Source organism: Leptinotarsa decemlineata, unplaced genomic scaffold, assembly GCF_025532065.1.
Source record: "Leptinotarsa decemlineata unplaced genomic scaffold, Ldec_3_MD MMD2_P_RNA_scaffold_14, whole genome shotgun sequence".
NCBI classification, from domain to species: domain Eukaryota; kingdom Metazoa; phylum Arthropoda; class Insecta; order Coleoptera; family Chrysomelidae; genus Leptinotarsa; species Leptinotarsa decemlineata.
In genome coordinates, this window is record NW_027412528.1 from 938,926 (window position 1) to 958,250 (window position 19,325).

General features: G+C 33.3%; 1 protein-coding gene across 3 annotated transcripts in view; it reads left to right on the forward strand.

Annotated features, from left to right (window-relative positions):
* The window catches only part of l(3)72Ab (U5 small nuclear ribonucleoprotein l(3)72Ab), a 42,791-nt gene extending 23,805 nt beyond the window's left edge, over positions 1 to 18,986 (forward strand). For all 3 annotated transcript variants that reach the window (XM_074176405.1, XM_074176403.1, XM_074176411.1), the window contains exons 8-14: positions 6,485 to 7,031; positions 8,423 to 9,241; positions 9,490 to 9,843; positions 9,977 to 10,289; positions 10,367 to 10,815; positions 14,649 to 14,891; positions 18,591 to 18,986. In XM_074176405.1, coding sequence (XP_074032506.1) covers positions 6,485 to 7,031; positions 8,423 to 9,241; positions 9,490 to 9,843; positions 9,977 to 10,289; positions 10,367 to 10,815; positions 14,649 to 14,891; positions 18,591 to 18,830 — 2,965 coding nt within the window. In that variant the 3' untranslated portion in view covers positions 18,831 to 18,986. The remainder of the gene's footprint in view (positions 1 to 6,484; positions 7,032 to 8,422; positions 9,242 to 9,489; positions 9,844 to 9,976; positions 10,290 to 10,366; positions 10,816 to 14,648; positions 14,892 to 18,590) is intronic.
* The last annotated feature ends 339 nt before the right edge of the window (positions 18,987 to 19,325 follow it).

Consider the following 19,325-nt stretch of genomic DNA (forward strand, 5'->3'; position numbering starts at 1 on the left):
ATAACAAACACCCCCTCTGCTTTTCCACATATAGTCAGTGGGCATACTTGAGGACTGTCTATAAATCAAATCATCTAAAGCAGGGGTCTCCAAACTTTGAAGCCTTCGGGTCATAATGAGTTTTTCAGTTTGTTCCAAGGGCCAATTTCTGCCCTTAACTATATTTCTAGACTAGGATAGTCGCAAAGAGCGTGACCTAAGCAAACTTACACTTTTTTTGCATTTCAATTATTATTGTATATTGTGACACTTAACGACATCTAGTGGTGAGTAGTGATACTATGGACTATCTTTTTCAGCTACCCGCTGGGTGGCATTAGGCGTAATTAAATATTTGGAATTACCGCGTTGGTTCGAGAAAATTCTGGTTCTAGCTAGTGTATTCCGATCACCTCGAGATGGCAGTAATAAGGGGCCATCCATAAAGTACGTCACACGTTAATGGGGAGGGAGGGTATCACAGAAGTGTGACATCGTGTGACAAGGGGTATGGGGGGTCAATAGTTTTGTGACGTCACATGTTAAAATTTAAAATACTAAAACGCAAAGTTTGGATGTGAATTGAAAATTTTAAAAATTTATGAACTTTATATATATTTATTAATAAGTTAGCATTCTTGCTATGAGATAATCTCTCATGCAACGTCATTTAACTTCTAGAGCAGCGTTGTAATACAAGTGAGATTCTCAAATTCACGAGAATTTTGAATGGTAAGGATTTAAATAGGTTTAAGTCGTCGGCGAGTGCTCGCTCGCTTTTCTATCGTTTCGCCCGTCGGTTGTTTGCGAGACCTTCGACCAAGTGCTACCTCACGCGCTGGCGCAGTGACTTCAATACATTCCTATTGTTTATTTCGCGATTGACTTTTGCCGAGTGACAGTGATAGATTTTATTAGATTATTATTTAATAAAAATAAGTAAAAAATGAAAATAGCTGTTTTCTCTCGATTATTTTTAAATACATACATAAATTTAAAAAATGTGTGACGTCACATCAGGAGGGGGGGGTTATAAAAATGTGACAACCTGTGACAAGGACGGGGGGAGGGGTTCAAAAGTCCTAAAATTGGTGTGACGTACTTTATGGATGGCCCCTAATTGCATATAAAAAGGCTAGCGGCGCAACTGCGAGTTAGTCTGCGTAGGAAAGACGAAGGAAGCGAAATTGTCTATTGTGAAATAAAGTAACACCCGTCAATAAAAGTATTTTGAGTTGACTTATTGTTTTCATGTGTGATTTGTTAGTGAAAAGAAGCGAAAAATCGACAGTGAATTCAGAACGTTCCAAGAAAAATGGAACTTTCAGTTTTGTGTTATGTTTAATTTGTTATGAAACCATAGCTGTTCTCAAATACTATAACATTAAACGACACTATGAATCAAAACATCTTCAAAGTTACTCCAAGTATACAGGAAGTTTGCGGAAGGAAAAATTTGAAGCTTTGAAACACGGACTCAAATCGCAGTAATCTTTGTTTACCAAAGTGAATACTGAACAAGAGTCTGCAACTCGCGCCAGCTTTCCTGTGGCTCTTGAAATCAGAAAACGTGGCAAACCATTCACCAATGCAGAAATGATAAAAGAATGCTTGATTGCAATAGCCGAAGAAATATGCCCCGAAAAGGTAAATTATTTAAAAGAGTCAGTTTGTCAGCAAACACCGTGGCTCGGAGGGTGCAAGACATCGCAGAAAATATATCATCTTAACTGTCTGACAAAAATGGACATCATGAGTGGTTTTCTCTAGCATTGAATGAGTCAATGGGAGTGTCAGATACTGCTCAGGTGTTGATTTTTATTCGCGGAGTAGATAAAAGCTATGAAGTGTATGAAGAACTTCTTGATATTGATAGTATTCACGGCACGACAACTGGGGCAGATATTTTTAAGGGAGTTGAAAATGCCATTAATAAAAAGAACCTTCGATGGAGAAATTTGAAATCTATAACAACTGATGGAGGCAAAAATATGTATGGTAAAAATAAAGGAGTGGTTACACTTGTGTCAAAGGCTGTAGAAAATGATGGTAGTTCAAAACCATTAGTCTTACATTGTATCATTCATCAACAGTCCTTGTGCAGAAAATGTTTGGATATGTCTGAAGTTCTAAAACCAGTCATATCAGTTGTTAACTTCATCAGATCCACTGGGCTGAATCACTGACAATTTCGCGAGTTTATTCAACAGATTGGAGAAAGTGATTTACCATATCATACTGCCGTATGCTGGCTTAGTTGCGGAAAAGTCCTTAAGCACTTTTTTGAAATTCGAGCAGAAATCGAAATTTTTTTAAATGAGAAGCAGCGCCTTTTTGCCGATTTAGAAAATAGTGAATGGATGTGGAAGTTAGCCTTTTATGTCGATTTGACAAATCATATGAACGAACTGAATTTGAGATTGCAAGGAGAAAATCAGTTTCTCCCTGATTTATACACCAAAATCAAATCCTTCAGGCAGAAAATAATACTATTTCAATCGCAATTACGTAAAAAATGTTTCACACATTTTGAAACATGTGAAATATTCAGCCACACTAGAGAGACTGAATTTCCCGTCAATTTTGCAATCGAAACTTTGAGTGCTTTGAAGATAAATTTTGATACTCGTTTTTCAGATTTTGATGTCATTGCGAATGAAATTGAGCTTTTTCAAAATCCTTTTGATTCTGACATTGAAACCCTGGCTCCGGAAGTCCAAATGGAAATTATTGTTTTACGGTGCAGTGATATGCTTAAGAACAAATATCAAAATTCTTTGTTGGAATTTTATAAGAGTCTTCCATTGGAACAATTTGATAATTTGCATAAATTTGCTCGTGGGTTGTTTTCTGTTTTTGGTACTTCTTACTTGTATGAGAAAACGTTTTCCAAGATGAAGTACACAAAGAATGTTTACAGATCTCAATTATCCAATGAGCATCTTAAATCTCTTTTGATAATTAGTACAAGTAAAATTGATCCACAACTACAAAGTATTGTCGGTGGAAAATCACAATTACATAAATCTCATTAGTGTTTTTATTTTACTGTGATTCATTTCAATTATTTGGTAGTTATTAATAGATACTTCAGTTAAGTTTTCTTTGTCATAATTTCTGTCGTTAAGTTTTACCTTTCAAGTAAATAAAACCGAATAATTATCATTCTGTGTTTTCTTCTTCAGCAATAGTAACAACAATTAGGTAATCATTAAGTGTCGCGGGCCAGATTGATGACAGTAAATCATTGGCTGTCGCGGCCCGGATTTTACCCGCGGGCCGTAGTTTGGAGACCCTTGATCTAAAGGAATAATTCGTTCAGGCCAGTCTCATCTCCCTACAGTGTAGGTTAATAGACTGACACCTATCAGAAATCAACTACTCCCCTGGCTAATACCACGAAGGGCATTGGATTATATCCGACAGGTGTCAGTACAGGATTCTTCACTGAATTATTCCTGCATATGCTGTTGGCGATACAACTTCCGCATTATATTTTCATTAATTGAATATTAATTGAAGTGTGTTCCGATAACTTCAGTGAAAAATCCTGCACTGATACTTGTCGGATATACTCCAACGCCCTTCGTGGTATTAGCCAGGGGAGTAGTTATTTTCTGATAGGTTTCAGACCATTAACCTACAGTGTAGGGAGTTGAAACTGGCCTGAACAAATTGTTCCTTCAGATGATTTGATCCCCTCTACCAATTGCCAGGACCAGATTTCTACTTACAAAATATTAGAATAGGATAGGGACAAAAATGGGTTAGAATAGGCGATTTAGTTGGTTTTGTTACATTTTCTTTTCAGAATTTTCTTATAATCATCTCGAGAGACGTTTATCTTGATTATTGAAACTTGTGTAATGACAACCTACCAAAGTCAAAACTTGTCCATCTAAGGAATAATGAGATCTCAATTACAATTACAGCACCCTGAACAGCCAAAAAATCTACATATGTTTTTACCAATTCTTCCAATCTGGGTATGTCAAGGTTCATGTGTGCCAGAAAGTATGAACAATTGATGTGAGAGCTTAAGATTTCATATAAAAATAATATACCTATCTGAGTAGGCTGTTTATCTGAAAGGTCCATCAGAAATCTAGACAGTAATTGCTCTTGTAGAATACTACAATTGGGTTATAAACTCCATCACATTTGAAACTATATACTTCAAAAATCTCCTCTATATATTTTCTATATTTTGTAACCATGACTCCATATGATACTTCAAAATTAAAATTTTTATTTCACAAATGCAAGCAAGAGGACAAAGTGAGTTATATTCTTGCCAAACCAAGAGTTCTGTAGCCAGTAGAAATAATAGAGTTTATGTGGGAGGTCCTGAAATTCAGTCATCCTTTGTAAGAGTGTGCTTTCTCAGTGAATAAAAGAAATGAATCAATGATTTTTCACCACCATATGCACCAATCTTATTGCAATTTGCTATGTTTAGGCGAAGCGGTCATTTAGCATGTTAATATCTGAAGATAGGTTTACAGTCAATCAAATAAAAACATGCTTTATTATGGAAAAATAGAAAACTCTGATTCTAAAATAAAATAAAAATTAAGTACAAGTTGGTAAAAAGTATACATATACTAGGACTAGATTGGGTTAATTGGCAATCAAATGGAAATACACTTGAGGTACCAATTTGACAGGAATATATTGAGCTGTGAACTGTACAATGAAAAAAAAGTCAATATGGAATATTCAATTAAATATATATGATAATAAAAAAATATGATATTATCATATTCAAAATGTGATATGTTGAAGATCGTCCTCAAAAAAATATGATATTATCATATTCAAAATGTGATATGTTGAAGATCGTCCTCAAGAAATTCATTTGTGCTGAGTATACTTTTTCAAGTGAAAGTTTCCTCATCTTCCGAGTTTTTTAATCGATAAAGAAAGATGGTGGAAAAGCTTCTTTCTTTTTTGAAAAATTGATTGCTTGATTTGTGTTGAAGAGGGGATAGGATTATTGCCGAGTCAAGTTGAACAGCCTGGTATTGATATGATGTTTTTTTGTGCTTTTTTTTATGCAAAAGCCAATTTTGGTATGAAGAAATAAACTAATAGTAAAATGAGATGGTTCAAGAAAAGTCATCTGCAGGAGTGACGAGCTCTTGCTTGGCAAACAGAATGAATTAGGTTTTGGATGCTCTCACCCGAGGAACAAATACCATATCGTAGATGGAATTCACAAAATATGTGTTTCAACGATAATGTCTCACCAAATATCTTATAATCGTCTAAGTAGAGATGGATTTTAGGGTGTATATCCAAACCAATATCATTTATTAAAATAAGGTATCAGTACAGAACCTTGTAGAACACCAGAGAATGCTACAAATTTGATAGACTTGATAACAAGGTATTGTACAAAGTATTTTCTTTCAATGAGGTATGACTCTTAAGAAACGTATGAAGCCTTCAGTCAGGCCATAATCAAATAGCTTATTGAGAAATCTGCGCAGATGACGTCTACTTGGGAAGATAAGTTCATAACAATAGATAAAAATTGAGAAAAACAGATCATGTTAGTCACGGTTAACCGTAGGTTAATAAAACCTTGCCGATTTTCAGTAATTTGGCATTTGACATCATATAAAACCAATTCAAAAAGTTTACTGAAGTTTCAGAGTATTACAATTGGCCTGTAATTTTTAACTATAGTTGTCACCCTTATTTGAAAAAAAGGACAAATTTTACCATCTTTCCAGATATTGGTAAAACTAAATTTTGACAGGGCCAGGTCGAAAACAATGGTTAATGATTGCACAATCTATCAGACGAAAGCATGATATTCCATCATGTCCCTTTGTCATTTTGGATTTGCCTTTTTTGAAATGTTAAGAACCATTTCTTCAGATATTTCAGGAATGAGCAAAGTTGACATATTGGAGTTAGTTATATAAATTTGACTAAAGCAGGAATGTTTGGAGTACACACTGAATGGAAAAAAGGTGTTTTTTGTATAATTTGATGTTCATATGAAAGTAGTTGTTTCAAAAGTATTTTTATTCGTGTAATTCAATGTTGATGTGAAGGTAGTTGTTTTGAGACGGCTTTTTCTTTCAATTTGTGTCTGAAAGTTACTTCTTTGCATAATCTACATATCTTAGTAAATAGTTTATTCTGAAATCAATTGATTTCTTCCTTTCTTTGGAAGTATAAACATGGAGAAGTAGAAAACTGAAACTTTCTTTCCCAAAAATAAATCTCTCCTAAAAATATACTCCTTTCAATTTAAGCAGGAAATAGTAATGAATACATTGAATGCAGAGGTATCTAAAATAAAAATTAATATTAACCTGGCATTTACAGCAGATTTGTAGGTCTTGTTGAATTTGAACTTTGCAAACCATACCACGCACATGCTCCACCTTACCTTATTATTTATCTTATTGTCATCATTACGTAATTTCATTTCACATGCTTATGCCAACACTACTTTTTTCAAGACTGAAAAATAAAAAATATATTTTAGGTTATATGATTTGGGTCCGAATGAAATTGGAGAGCTGATTCGTGTTCCTAAATTGGGTAAGACTATCCATAAATATGTGCACCAGTTTCCTAAATTGGAACTTTCAACACATATTCAGCCAATAACTAGATCCATGCTGCAAGTGGAACTGACCATTACCCCAGATTTTAAGTGGGATGATAAACTCCATGGAGAATCGGAAGCATTTTGGATTCTAGTAGAGGACGTTGATTCTGAAGTGATTCTACATCATGAATACTTCTTACTGAAATCCAAATATTGCGAAGATGAACATTCGGTCAAATTCTTTGTGCCGATATTTGAACCTTTGTCACCTCACTACTTTTTACGAATAGTTTCTGATCGATGGATAGGGGTGGAAACGCAACTGCCTGTTTCATTTAAGCATTTGATTTTACCTGAGAAGAATTATCCTCCAACTGAATTATTGGATCTACAGCCACTTCCAATAACAGCTCTCAGGAATGAGAAGTATGAGGCACTATATTCTGATAAATTTCCACAGTTCAATCCAATACAGACACAGGTGAGTCAAAATATTTTTCAACAAATTCCCCGTTCTTATATTTTAATAGTGAAGTAAAACCTTGACTTCTTCGATTAATTTTTATTTATGATATTGAATGGGTTTGCTTACAAAATGTAACATTTCAAGTGCAGTACTACATCATTTAAAACTGTTAACTTTCCTTTCTTTTGTCGATTATTATTAATTTAATGACTGTATTAAATAATCATACTAACATCAGAAATGATTTCGTGATTTTCAAAAAAATTAAAGTAAATTCAAATCCAGCCTCCCTCTAAATACCACCACTATTCCTAATTTCACTATCCTATTCGGAAGGTGGAAAGCATGGAAAAGATTTACAATAGGCAATAGGATTTTCAAGATTAAGAAGGGATGTCTGAATAATCGGGAATTCAATGGGAAGAATCAAGTTCCAACAATTCATTTAACATGTCCGGATGATGAGTATGATGGGTAGATCATGGATCCAAACGAGGAACATGACTTACTTCATGAGGTGGACGAGTTTGAAAAATTTAGCAATCCCGACGACCCCAACGTTGAATTTGGAATAACGAATGAGTTTTTCCCAATCTTTCGAGAATCACCCAACCCAGAACTGTGGGTTGGTTTTGGTTCGAAGATCACCAATTCACTCCACTTCCGGAGTTTATTGTAATGACTGTATCCTGGGAGCCTGACCTTATTATAGTGGCTGTTTCTCCAGAACCTGACATTATCATTATTAATGAAGATTAGGGTGGTTAGGTTAGATTTCATAATTACTTAATTTGGTTGGCGCTCTTGGAAAATTGCGTATTTTGGGGCAGTATTCAACGTAACTTCCCTATATCTGTTGGAAAAACTACCAATCGGCTGGATAGAGAAAAAATTTGTTTCATCAAGACAACCCAGTGTGTCACAAGTCAATCTAAACAATGCCAAAACTACATGAATTGCTCCCACATCCACCGTATTCGCCAGATTTGGCTCCCAGCGATTACTGGCTGTTGGCAAACCTCTAAAAATGCTCACTGGTAAGAAATTTTGCAAGAATGAAGAGGTTATTGCTGAAACTGAGGCCTATTTCGAGGCAAATGATAATTTGTTCTACAAAAATGGTATTGAAATGTTAGAGTGGCGCTGGAATGATTGCGTGGGTCTTGATGGAAATTACGTTGATGAATAAAGCCAATTTTGAACGAATAAAACGCGTTTTCTTTCTTAAGTCCGAGACTTTTCAGCTCAGGTGTTGAATAATTAAATATCCCATGATCCTTCCCAATAAAAAATATGTTTTCACTTTTTTATTACTTCATATTTCCGCTACGTAATTTTATACTACCCAATAAATTTTGCACTGTAACAGGGAAACCAATGTTTGCATATAATCTTTTTGTTGATAGGTATTCAATTCCATTTATAACGGTGATGACAACATATTCATTGGAGCACCTACTGGATCAGGTAAAACGACGATAGCAGAATTTGCTATCTTGAGATTATTTGAGAGGAATCCTGAAGGAAGGTGTGTGTACATGGTACCGAGAGATGCTTTAGCTGAGCTCATTTTCGCCGATTGGCACAACAAGTTTGGCCAGAGCTTGGGTAGAAAAGTTGTTCTTTTGACTGGTGAAACAGGTACCGACCTTAAGCTTCTTGCAAAAGGACAGATAGTAATAACAACTGCAGAAAAATGGGATGTTCTTTCTCGAAGGTGGAAACAAAGGAAAAACGTTCAAAATATAAACTTGTTCATCGTTGATGAACTACATCTGATTGGAGGGGACGACGGTCCTGTCATAGAAGTCGTTTGTTCTAGGATGAGGTACATCTCATCTCAGATTGAGAAACCGATAAGAATCATTGCTTTAAGTGCTTCCCTGACGGATTATAAAGATGTTGCTCAATGGTTAGGCTGCAATGCTAATGCATATTTTAATTTTCACCCTAGTGTTAGGCCTGTTAGCTTAGAGCTCCATGTTCAGGGTATAAATATAACTCACAACGCTTCAAGGTTAATAGCAATGGCCAAGCCTGTGTACAATGCCATCCTGAGACATAGTCCTCACAAACCAGTAATAGTTTTTGTACCAACTAGAAAGCAAGCTAGAATGACTGCGATAGATTTGCTGACCTATGCTGTTGCTGAGGGACATGAAAAAAAATTTTTCCATGCAGAAGAAGAAGATATTAAGCCATTCTTGGACAGGATGTCAGATAAGGTGATTAATATTATTTTACAAGTAGTGGTAACTTCTTTTCATACCTAGAAGTGTCACTTCTTTTCATATCTAAAAGTGTCACTTCATAGTAACTAAAAAATTTTTTTTTTCATTTCCTAAATCGGTCAGAACTATTTTATTGCGAAGTAAAATCTGGTACTTCTCCAAAAAACTTTTTTTTAAGGAAATGATCTAAAAATATTTCCTTTGAAATTCAACATCTGATACATTATTAATATTATTTTCAGACATTGAAGGAGACACTGTCACAAGGCGTTGCTTACATGCATGAAGGTTTAACAGCTAGCGACTTACGTCTTGTGGAACAACTATTTGATTCTGGGGCTGTTCAGGTAGCCGTAGTAACTAGAGATCTGTGTTGGGCCGTTAATATTTTCAGTCATTTAGTTGTGATTATGGATACACAATTTTATAATGGAAAAGTTCATGCTTACGAGGACTATCCAATCACTGATGTTCTCCAAATGGTAGGAAGAGCCAATAGACCATTAGAAGATGATGATGCCAAGTGTGTGCTGATGTGTCAGAGTTCTAAAAAGGATTTCTTCAAAAAGTTTTTGAGTGATCCTTTACCAGTGGAAGTGAGTGCTACTAAATTTTTAACACATATTTCTATTGCCTGTTCTTTCTACCATTATAATATAATAGATTTTGGTTAATAAGCTATTCAACCACTAGAATATGGACATTCTTTTAGATTTTGTATTCTTTCAGAGTCATTTGGATCACAGTTTACATGATCATTTTAATGCTGAAATTGTTACAAAAACCATAGAGAATAAACAGGATGCAGTTGATTATCTAACCTGGACTTTTGTGTACAGACGTTTGACACAAAATCCAAATTACTACAATCTCCAAGGAGTAACTCACAGACATTTATCAGACCATTTGTCGGAACTTGTTGAGACAACACTGTCGGCTTTGGAGCAATCAAAATGCATAAGTATCGAAGAGGAAATTGATTGTGTGCCATTGAATCTGGGAATGATAGCAGCATATTATTACATCAACTATGCAACTATAGGTAAGATTTTATGAATAAACGTGGTTTAGAAGATGAGTTGATCCTTTTGATGACACTAATATTATTTATCCTTTCAGAATTGTTCAGCTCTTCTCTGAACAGCAAAACAAAAATCAGAGGATTACTGGAAATTATTTCTTCTGCAGAAGAATACGAAGACATCCCTGTTCGGCACCGTGAAGACCACATATTGAGACAACTTGCCCAAAAACTTCCTAACAAATTAACTGGGGATCAACCCAAATTTAACGATCCTCACGTTAAAACGAACCTTCTGCTTCAAGCCCATCTGTGCAGGTTACAGCTTGGAGCGGAACTTCAAGGAGATACAGAAATTGTTCTTGCTAAAGCCATAAGACTAATTCAAGCTTGTGTCGATGTTTTGAGTTCAAATGGTTGGTTGTCGCCTGCAGTTGCTGCTATGGAATTAGCCCAGATGGTAACGCAAGCAATGTGGAGCAAAGACTCATATTTGAAACAGCTGCCGCATTTTAATAATGAGATCATCAAGAGGTGTACTGAGAAAGTGAGTACATTTTAATGTTTAATTTATTCATATTGTTTTGTTTTTTTTCAATGTTTGTTTGAAGGTGATTGACAATGTTTCATGATGAATTTCACTAGTTCGGACTGCCATTGTCTGATATTACTTATATAAAATGATTTGAAATCCCTGAAATAACAGGAATAGCAGAGCATGTTTGGACCCATAAACATAACATCGAATGGTCCCAAGATGAGATCATACACAAAGAGGAACATTGGTTTAGGAGGAAATTCGAAGAAGCTGCATACATGTTATCCAACAATGTATTCAGCCAAGCTAGCGTAGAGATACACAACATATGGAAACCCATTATCAAGCGAAAAATGGCCAACTCCCGCCAAACGGTCACCTCCTACTAAACCAGTGAAGCGAAAAAAGGAAAGCAGAGATAAGTGAAAGTTCTCAAATGACCTATAAATAGTCAGCTCACGGAGGAATCGGTCCAGTGATCACCCGAAGACGATTGTGGATACTAACAATCGAAAAGTAGTGAATTAACTTGACTTGGGATCTCTTAACTTTGAATTTTATTTTATTTAATTTGTTCAATTTTACTTGTATTTTATTTCACTATTATTTCATTTCAGGTTTTTTTGCTCAATATAATTGTTTTTTTTTTTCGGCTATTCATTTTTATTCTTCTTTTTTAGTTATTTCAGGGATTTCAAATCATTTTATATAATATCAGACAGTAGAAGTCCGAATTAATGAAATTCATTTTTTTTCAATATTTCCATCGAAACGGGAACGCTTTTTTTAACTTTCCAAAATCTGAAAAATAAACTCCTATGAATTAACATGATTTAGAAAAATTATATCAGAAGATAGAACAGAAATACAAAACATTGTTATTCTTTCAAATTATTCTGATAATTTACAGGAATGTTCATCAGATAAAGAAAAAGTTTTGTCAAAATATAACTTTGGTGTTACGCTTGATGTTCGTTTCTCCACATATTCCAAAATTTTTATTTTGTCCAATTCCTATTACTTGCTCAATAAATCGATTGGTCTATAATTCTCAATATTACTTGGTTTTGAAAATGAGAATTATAGAAGCATAAGGACAGATCGATGATATGCGATATGGACAGATTGATGATATGCTTCAAAGCTGGTATAATTGTTCCTTTGGTGTTTTTAATTACTGAAGTTAAAATCTCGTCTGAACCTGTAGATTTCTTATTTGGTAGTGAGTCTAAAATTTCAAGAATAGAAAGCCAAATAACTTTTTTAACCCCATTTCTGAAAAATATACTTCATCCAATTTATAGAATAGAATAGAATAGAATAGAAATTTATTCATCATTAAAAGATTTTATACATGTGGTACATACAGCATAAAACTTTATCAGACTAGTCAGAACCGAACATAAAGCAATTGTGCTTATCTATAGTTAGTGTATATATACATGTTATTAGAAGTTAAGTAGACATAATAAAAAGATGCAAGAACAGTGACAAATAATATATGCAAGTAGCTTAAATTAGTTAAAATTGTGAAATCTATTTTTTTTTATTATTATTTGTACAAGTAAAATAAAGTAACTACACAATAATAGCTAGAGTTGAAGAAATTCTTCAGTACTATAAAATGCATTTTTGGTAAGGTAATCAAGTAAAGAACTTTGGAATTCAGTGAAATTACAAGTGTTTCCAAATAGCTGAAGTGCTTTATTATAGCAGATGATACCTTGATAACTTGAGGATCCCTGACCAAGAGCCAGTCGAGAGTAGGGTAGTCGCAGTTCATTACCATTCCGAGTGTGATGTTTATGTATCATGTTATTTTTAATGTAGCTTGATTCATTTTTCTTGATATTCATTGTTATGATTAATATATACAGTGAAGGCAATGTTAAGAGTGCCAGTTCAGTGAAGGTATTTCTACAGGATTCTCTGTGACGTAGACCTGCCATACATCTTATTATCCTTTTTTGCATAGTGAATACTTTTGTCATATGGGCGGAATTTCCCCAAAAGGCCAGCCCATAAGACATTGCAGACTGTATGAGTGCAAAATATGTCAGTTTGAGTACCTGCAATGAAACAGTTCCCCGTAACTGTCTCATTACAAAACACAAGCTACTCATTTTTGAGGTAAGATTTTCTGCATGTAGTTCCCAAGTCAGTTTTTGGTCAATTGTAAGTCCTAAGTATTTAATATGACTGACCTGCTCTATAGATTTATGATCGATTCTTATGAGGGGACTGTAATCATATGTAGTATTTTTTTGTTGGAAGAGCATGAAGACTGTTTTGTTTATATTAACTTGTAAACCATTATTTTTACACCAGTGTGAGAATTCTTCTGCAGTTTTATTTGCAACTTCTATCGAGAGTGGAAGGTTGTTTTTCGCTACTATTAGGCTTGTATCATCTGCATATGCTATAGTTTTATTCGGTAACAAAGATGCAAGTATTATATCACTCATAAAGATGATGAAAAATAGCGGGGCTAGTGTTGATCCTTGTGGGACCCCCATTTTAACAAGGGCAGGTTCTGATTTTACCGAATCAATAACTACTACCTGCATCCTGTTTTTTAGATATGAGGCAACCCAGTCATTGGCTATCCCCCTAATCCCTATTCGGTTAAGTTTTTCAAGAAGTAATTCATGATTAATGGTGTCGAAAGCCCTAGTAAGATCAAAATATAGGCAGACTGGAAATTGCTTCTCATTTAGGTTCATATATACGTGATCACAGAGTTCATTTATCGCAGTAGATGTTGATCTTTTCTGCCTAAAGCCGTGCTGGCAATCAGGAATAATTTTGTGCTGTTCAGTGAATTTACTCAATCTCATATAGTAGCTATAATCAATTATTTTTGCTAGTTGTGATTGCAGACATACGTTTCTGTAGTTTTTTACTTCATTTTTTGATCCTTTGTTTTTATAGATCGGGACAGATTTTGATATTTTGAGCGCATCCGGATAAATCCCTTCACAGAATGATTTGTCTATAATGTATGATAGGGGATGACATATAATGTCACTGACAGCCCTCAAGGTTTTTCCATGTATTTCATCTACACCTGGAGTTGGCGTTTTTGTTGTTTTTTTTATAATCTCTTGAACCTCCATTGGGGTTGTCGAGTATAGAAATAAACTATTGTTAAAAAATGATGCTAATTTTATATCTTTCTTTGGCTCGATTTTCTCAATATTTATGAAGAAATCATTGAAGTAATTACCAATTGCTTCCCTATCTGTTATTATATCATTGTTGTTAGTGAGTTCAATTGTATTTCTAGTTTTTGTGATGTTTCTACTTTCATTAATAATTTTCCAGCTCTCCTTGTTTACATTACTTGCATTCAAGATTCGTTTATTATTGTACTCTGTTTTAGTTTTTTTTATTAGCTCTTCATATAGGTATTTAAGTTGTTTGTATTTGTTTTTTATGACTTCATTATTAGTAGACTTAACTATTTTACACATATCACATACCATTTGATGTAGCTCTTTGATGTCCCTAGTTATCCAGGGTTTGTCTCTATTTTTAGTTGTCCTTACTTTTTTCAGTGGAAATGCATTATAGTAATGGAATTGAAATGTTGTATAGAACATATTGAAACTTTGATTTACATCTGTGTATTTGTACACATCTTCCCATTCTTCGTCAATTAATAAATTCCTGAAAGTCATCAAGTTATCATCTGAATAATAACGACTATAGGTTATGTTAATATTCTTACTGTGAAGTGTTGGTAACTCAAATATACATTGTTGTAACTATAATTACATTTGATTTCATTATAATTCAGGTACAAATGAAAAATTGTTTCAACATCATTTTATAATTTTCAGGGTGTCGAAACAGTTTTTGATATAATGGAATTGGAAGATGAAGACAGATCCAAACTACTTCAGTTGACCGACAATCAGATGGCTGATGTAGCTAAATTCTGTAACAGATACCCAAATATAGAACTCACATACGAAGTCCTGGACAAAGATCAGTTACATTCTGGATCATCAGTCCATGTTGCTGTACAATTAGAGAGAGAGGATGAAGTTAGCGGACCGGTTATTGCTCCGTTCTATCCGCAGGTTAGTATCAATTCATTATATGCGATTTTTTAAAGAATAACTTGGATGTTCTGTTATCTTCTTTCAAGTTTCTTGGGAAACTTAATTTTTTGCCTTACGTTTTATGAATGAGTTTATTAGTTCAGTATCTTGGGTTAAGTAAAATGTTGTAGTGTTGTGTTGGATATTATTAGATGTGGTTTTCAAACCCCAAATTCATTTATTTACTCTTTTGCTTAGTCTTGACCTTACATGGCACAAGTACTAAAAACAATATATCTATATTTCTGTTACTAAAAAAGAATGAGAACAAACGGTTCCTACAATTATGAGAATTTTTGAGAATTTGCAGATGAGTATATTTTAACATGAGAAGAGGTATCTTTGATTGAAAAATGCACACCTTATCAGTAAGTTAAATATTTGTTATATTAAAGTGACACATGTTAACAAATTAACATTAACTCGTGCAAAAGACTCATGAGTTAGCTACTTTCAAAACTCATTGTCAGCATGAGGAGGTCATTGAGAACTGGCCAAGCTGGATACTCTAAAATTTACTGAATTCAAATCTATAAATATGAGGTGAATTGTGATGTAACACATAGTAACTAATAATGCAATAATGTAACAGTATTAGTGCAATTTAGATCCAAAGAGGACACAACTAAACTTGGAAGACTATATATTAGAGAAAACTATAAGTTTGATTCTTTGTGACAATTATTAAAGAAACAGTGCTCTTTCAGCTGCAGAAGGAACTGAATTTTTAAAAATTCTACGATATAATGTGTTATTTTTTCCAAAAGCTTTTTCCATCCAGAAAATTTTTATGGAAAGAAAGAAATAATGGTTAACCTGGGCATGAAGATTTCTTCACAAAATATGTATTGCATACATTACATAAGACAATTCTTAAATAACCCTTTCCTCACAAATTATATTAATCAGTATCAAAAAATTTATAGATCAGTTTTGAAGAAATTAAAGCTCAAAAGTTGGTACCAAAACCCATGCTAAACCAATATTTATAAAATGAGTCATACCTACGTTACCTCACATTTATATTCTAGAAGCAATATTGTTTGTACATAAAAATAAATATAATGTGGCTCTAGGATTCACAATCATGACACAAAGACATCATTAGACTACCGAAGATGCATTATCAAAACACAGCCAAACAAACAGAGTTTCTTCCCATAAAAATATATAACACTTTGTCTACTGAAGAGACGAGCTATTCGATATATGCTCTCTCTTACTTATAGGGAGGATATTAGAGAAAAATTTATAAAATTTGGTATCTTGACTATACCGTCACTATACATTTATGAATGCATTAAGTTTATAAAAGTCAATATAAAAACTTATGACTATGTATCCACTACTCATTTACATAATACCCGACAAAAAAATAATTTAGTTCTACAGTATCATAGGTTGTCTAAAATCAGAAATTATAAAAATTATTATGGTCCAATATTCTTCAACAAAATTCCTGAAGCTATAAGCTGTACCCCTACTAAAAGTTTCCTACAAATAATAAAAAAAACTACTTATCAAAAAAGTGTATTATAGCATTGAAGAATTCCTGTCTGATGATGTGGTCTCTTCTTTGCCGATGTTGCAGTGACACACAGGTAGAGCATAAATATTTTAAAACTATCTTTAAGTTCAAACCTTTTATATTATGTAGATGTAATTATAACCATAACTTACCTATTTTACTAGTATATTCCCATCTGACTTGTGTAAACATGAAGAGTGTAAAGCATCAAAAAAATTTCTTTCTTTCTTTTTTTCTTACTGAGTGGAAAGAACTTCATATAATAGAATTGAAGATCAAAGTAAAAAATTCACTTGTCACCCAAGCTTTCCATAACATTGATGAAGTTTTCAATTTTCAGTGGTTCTAACACAGTGTGTGTATTCAGATTATTAATGTCTATATGTGAATCATAACTGTTGTGTATGTATAATTTTTATATTTTCTGTAAGACGTACCTAAACAAATTTTGTTATGACAGATATTTTTAAATGTAACAGTAATTGTAACTTCAGGTTAATAAAATTCAATCATTCATTCATTTTTCACCGTAACAGGATTAGTGGAGCTGTTAATAAATGTAGAGAAACAGAAAATTAATAATGACTTGACTTGAACTTTGAGGAAAAGAACATGCTAAATACTGTAGCATCAATCTCACAAGAAAATATACGAAAATTTGCCTCACTCTGCTTTTCTCACTTAGTTTAATTAACCAACTAGCCCTTTACTACAGGTGTATTTCTCTAATTTTCAAAACTAACAGTAGTCATTCCTCTACACAAAGGTGGTGATATCGAGGATTCATCCACGAAACATTGTCAACCACCTTCAAACAGAGGATTCATCTAATTGTAGTCATATTTCTTTGTTACCAACATTATCGAAAATAATTGAAAGATTGGTAAACATTTGAATAAGGGACTACTAATTTATCAATAATATTCTTAGTGAGAAACAATTTAGCTTTCAAAGTGAAAGATGTATGAGTGATGCAATATTTTATTTTCTCCAAAAGACAATGATAATGTAAATGTGAGGTCTGAGTAGCATTTGTGACCTGTTGAAAGCTTATGATTGTGTAAATTCGGAGTCCTGCTGCAGAAGCTTCAATACCTCAGCTTCAGAATGGTTCAACACACATCTAGAAAATCGGAAGCAGTTTGTGAAAACTAGATGGTATAAAGTCAGGTGTTTCCCAAAGTTCGGATTCAGGCTTTACCTTTTTTTTTATTGTATATTAACCTAGCTAGATCCTTATGGAAATTTTATTCTCTTTGCCGATGATGAAACTCTGTTTCGGCATGATAAAGATCACCAAAGATTCAATTCAAAAATTAATACTGACCTATTGGAAGTCAAAAACAACATTCAAAAAAAGACAAATACCCTATTTTTAATGTAATCTATCCAAAATATTATTCAGGAAAGATCTTGTAGAAAAAAACAACTAAATTCTCATCAGGGTCTTTTGCAGTTGTGAATAAATTTTCGTATCAACCAATTAAAAACGCATATGCTTCAGTAAAGACAATTAACGAAAAAATAGATTTTAAACAGAGAAATGTTATTGTATGATATCACTATTGCCAGTATGCATTCAAAAACAAAACATTTCATAATTATGTTTCCATATTTTATATTACTAAAAGTACAACAAATGAATTGTTACCCACTCTAAAATTCAATAAAAATATGTATCACTTTTTAACTTACACACCACCTAAAATTTGTAATATTCTACCGCGAAGGATAAAACATATTAGAAATTATAAAACCTTCCCAATAGAATCAAAACAGTTATCTTCAAAAAATACTTTGAATTTATCAAAATTTTAGAATACCAATAGATACACTGCCACTAAATTGTTTCTTACTCTCTGTACATAACTGTAATTTCATATTAATTAGTATTACTTTATAGCATAACACATGTGTTAAGTCACTTAGTAGCTATTTTTATACATAATACTAGCAATTACTGTCTTTATATCTATTTCTTCCTTAGTATTCATATTCTTATTTTTTGTATTTTTATGTGTATCAATTAAATAAATAAATATCAATTAAATTTTCAGAGTCTAAAACAAGCAAAATAATTGAGAGAATCAAAGTAATTTTCAGTTGTTTCGATTGTATTTTTATTATATAACATCTATTTTACTTTACAGAAACGCGAGGAAGGCTGGTGGGTAGTTATTGGTGACCCAAAAACAAATTCACTTCTTTCAATCAAAAGGTTAACACTGCAGCAAAGAGCTCGAGTTAAATTAGATTTTGTGGCTCCAAGTCCAGGACACCACAATTATACACTTTATTTTATGAGTGATGCCTATTTAGGATGTGACCAAGAATATAAATTTTCCATTGATGTTGGTGATTTTGAATCAAGTGCAAGTGATTCTGATTAACTCATAAGTATGGATATTTCAACTACCATCATGGCTTCAGAGTGGCATTTCTTGTGGTAAATTGGAGAGAAGTTTTTTTTTTGTATTAATTTACAAGTCCATTGCATTATTATTAGTTTTGTACAGAAGTGTTTCAATAAATGAATGTACAATTGAGATATTCATTAGACAAGTCAATAAACAATCCTATTCAAGCAACCTCAGAAGGTGGTTGAGGAAGGCAAAAAAATAATATAATAAGAAAAAGAAACTGTATTGTCCAACAAAAATACATAGTTTTCCAGAGTAGGAAGTGAGCTACTTACATTGAAAAATTACAGTTGAAATGAGGTCCGCGACAATATATGGACCTTACTTTTTTTAGTGAATCAAATAGTTGTAATGATTGTCTCACCACAAGATATTGTCATTTCCCAAAAAGAAATTGGACCTCATTTGATATGAAAACCCGTTCACCGCATATATTTCAGTTCAATGTTGGGCGCTTGAGGTCGC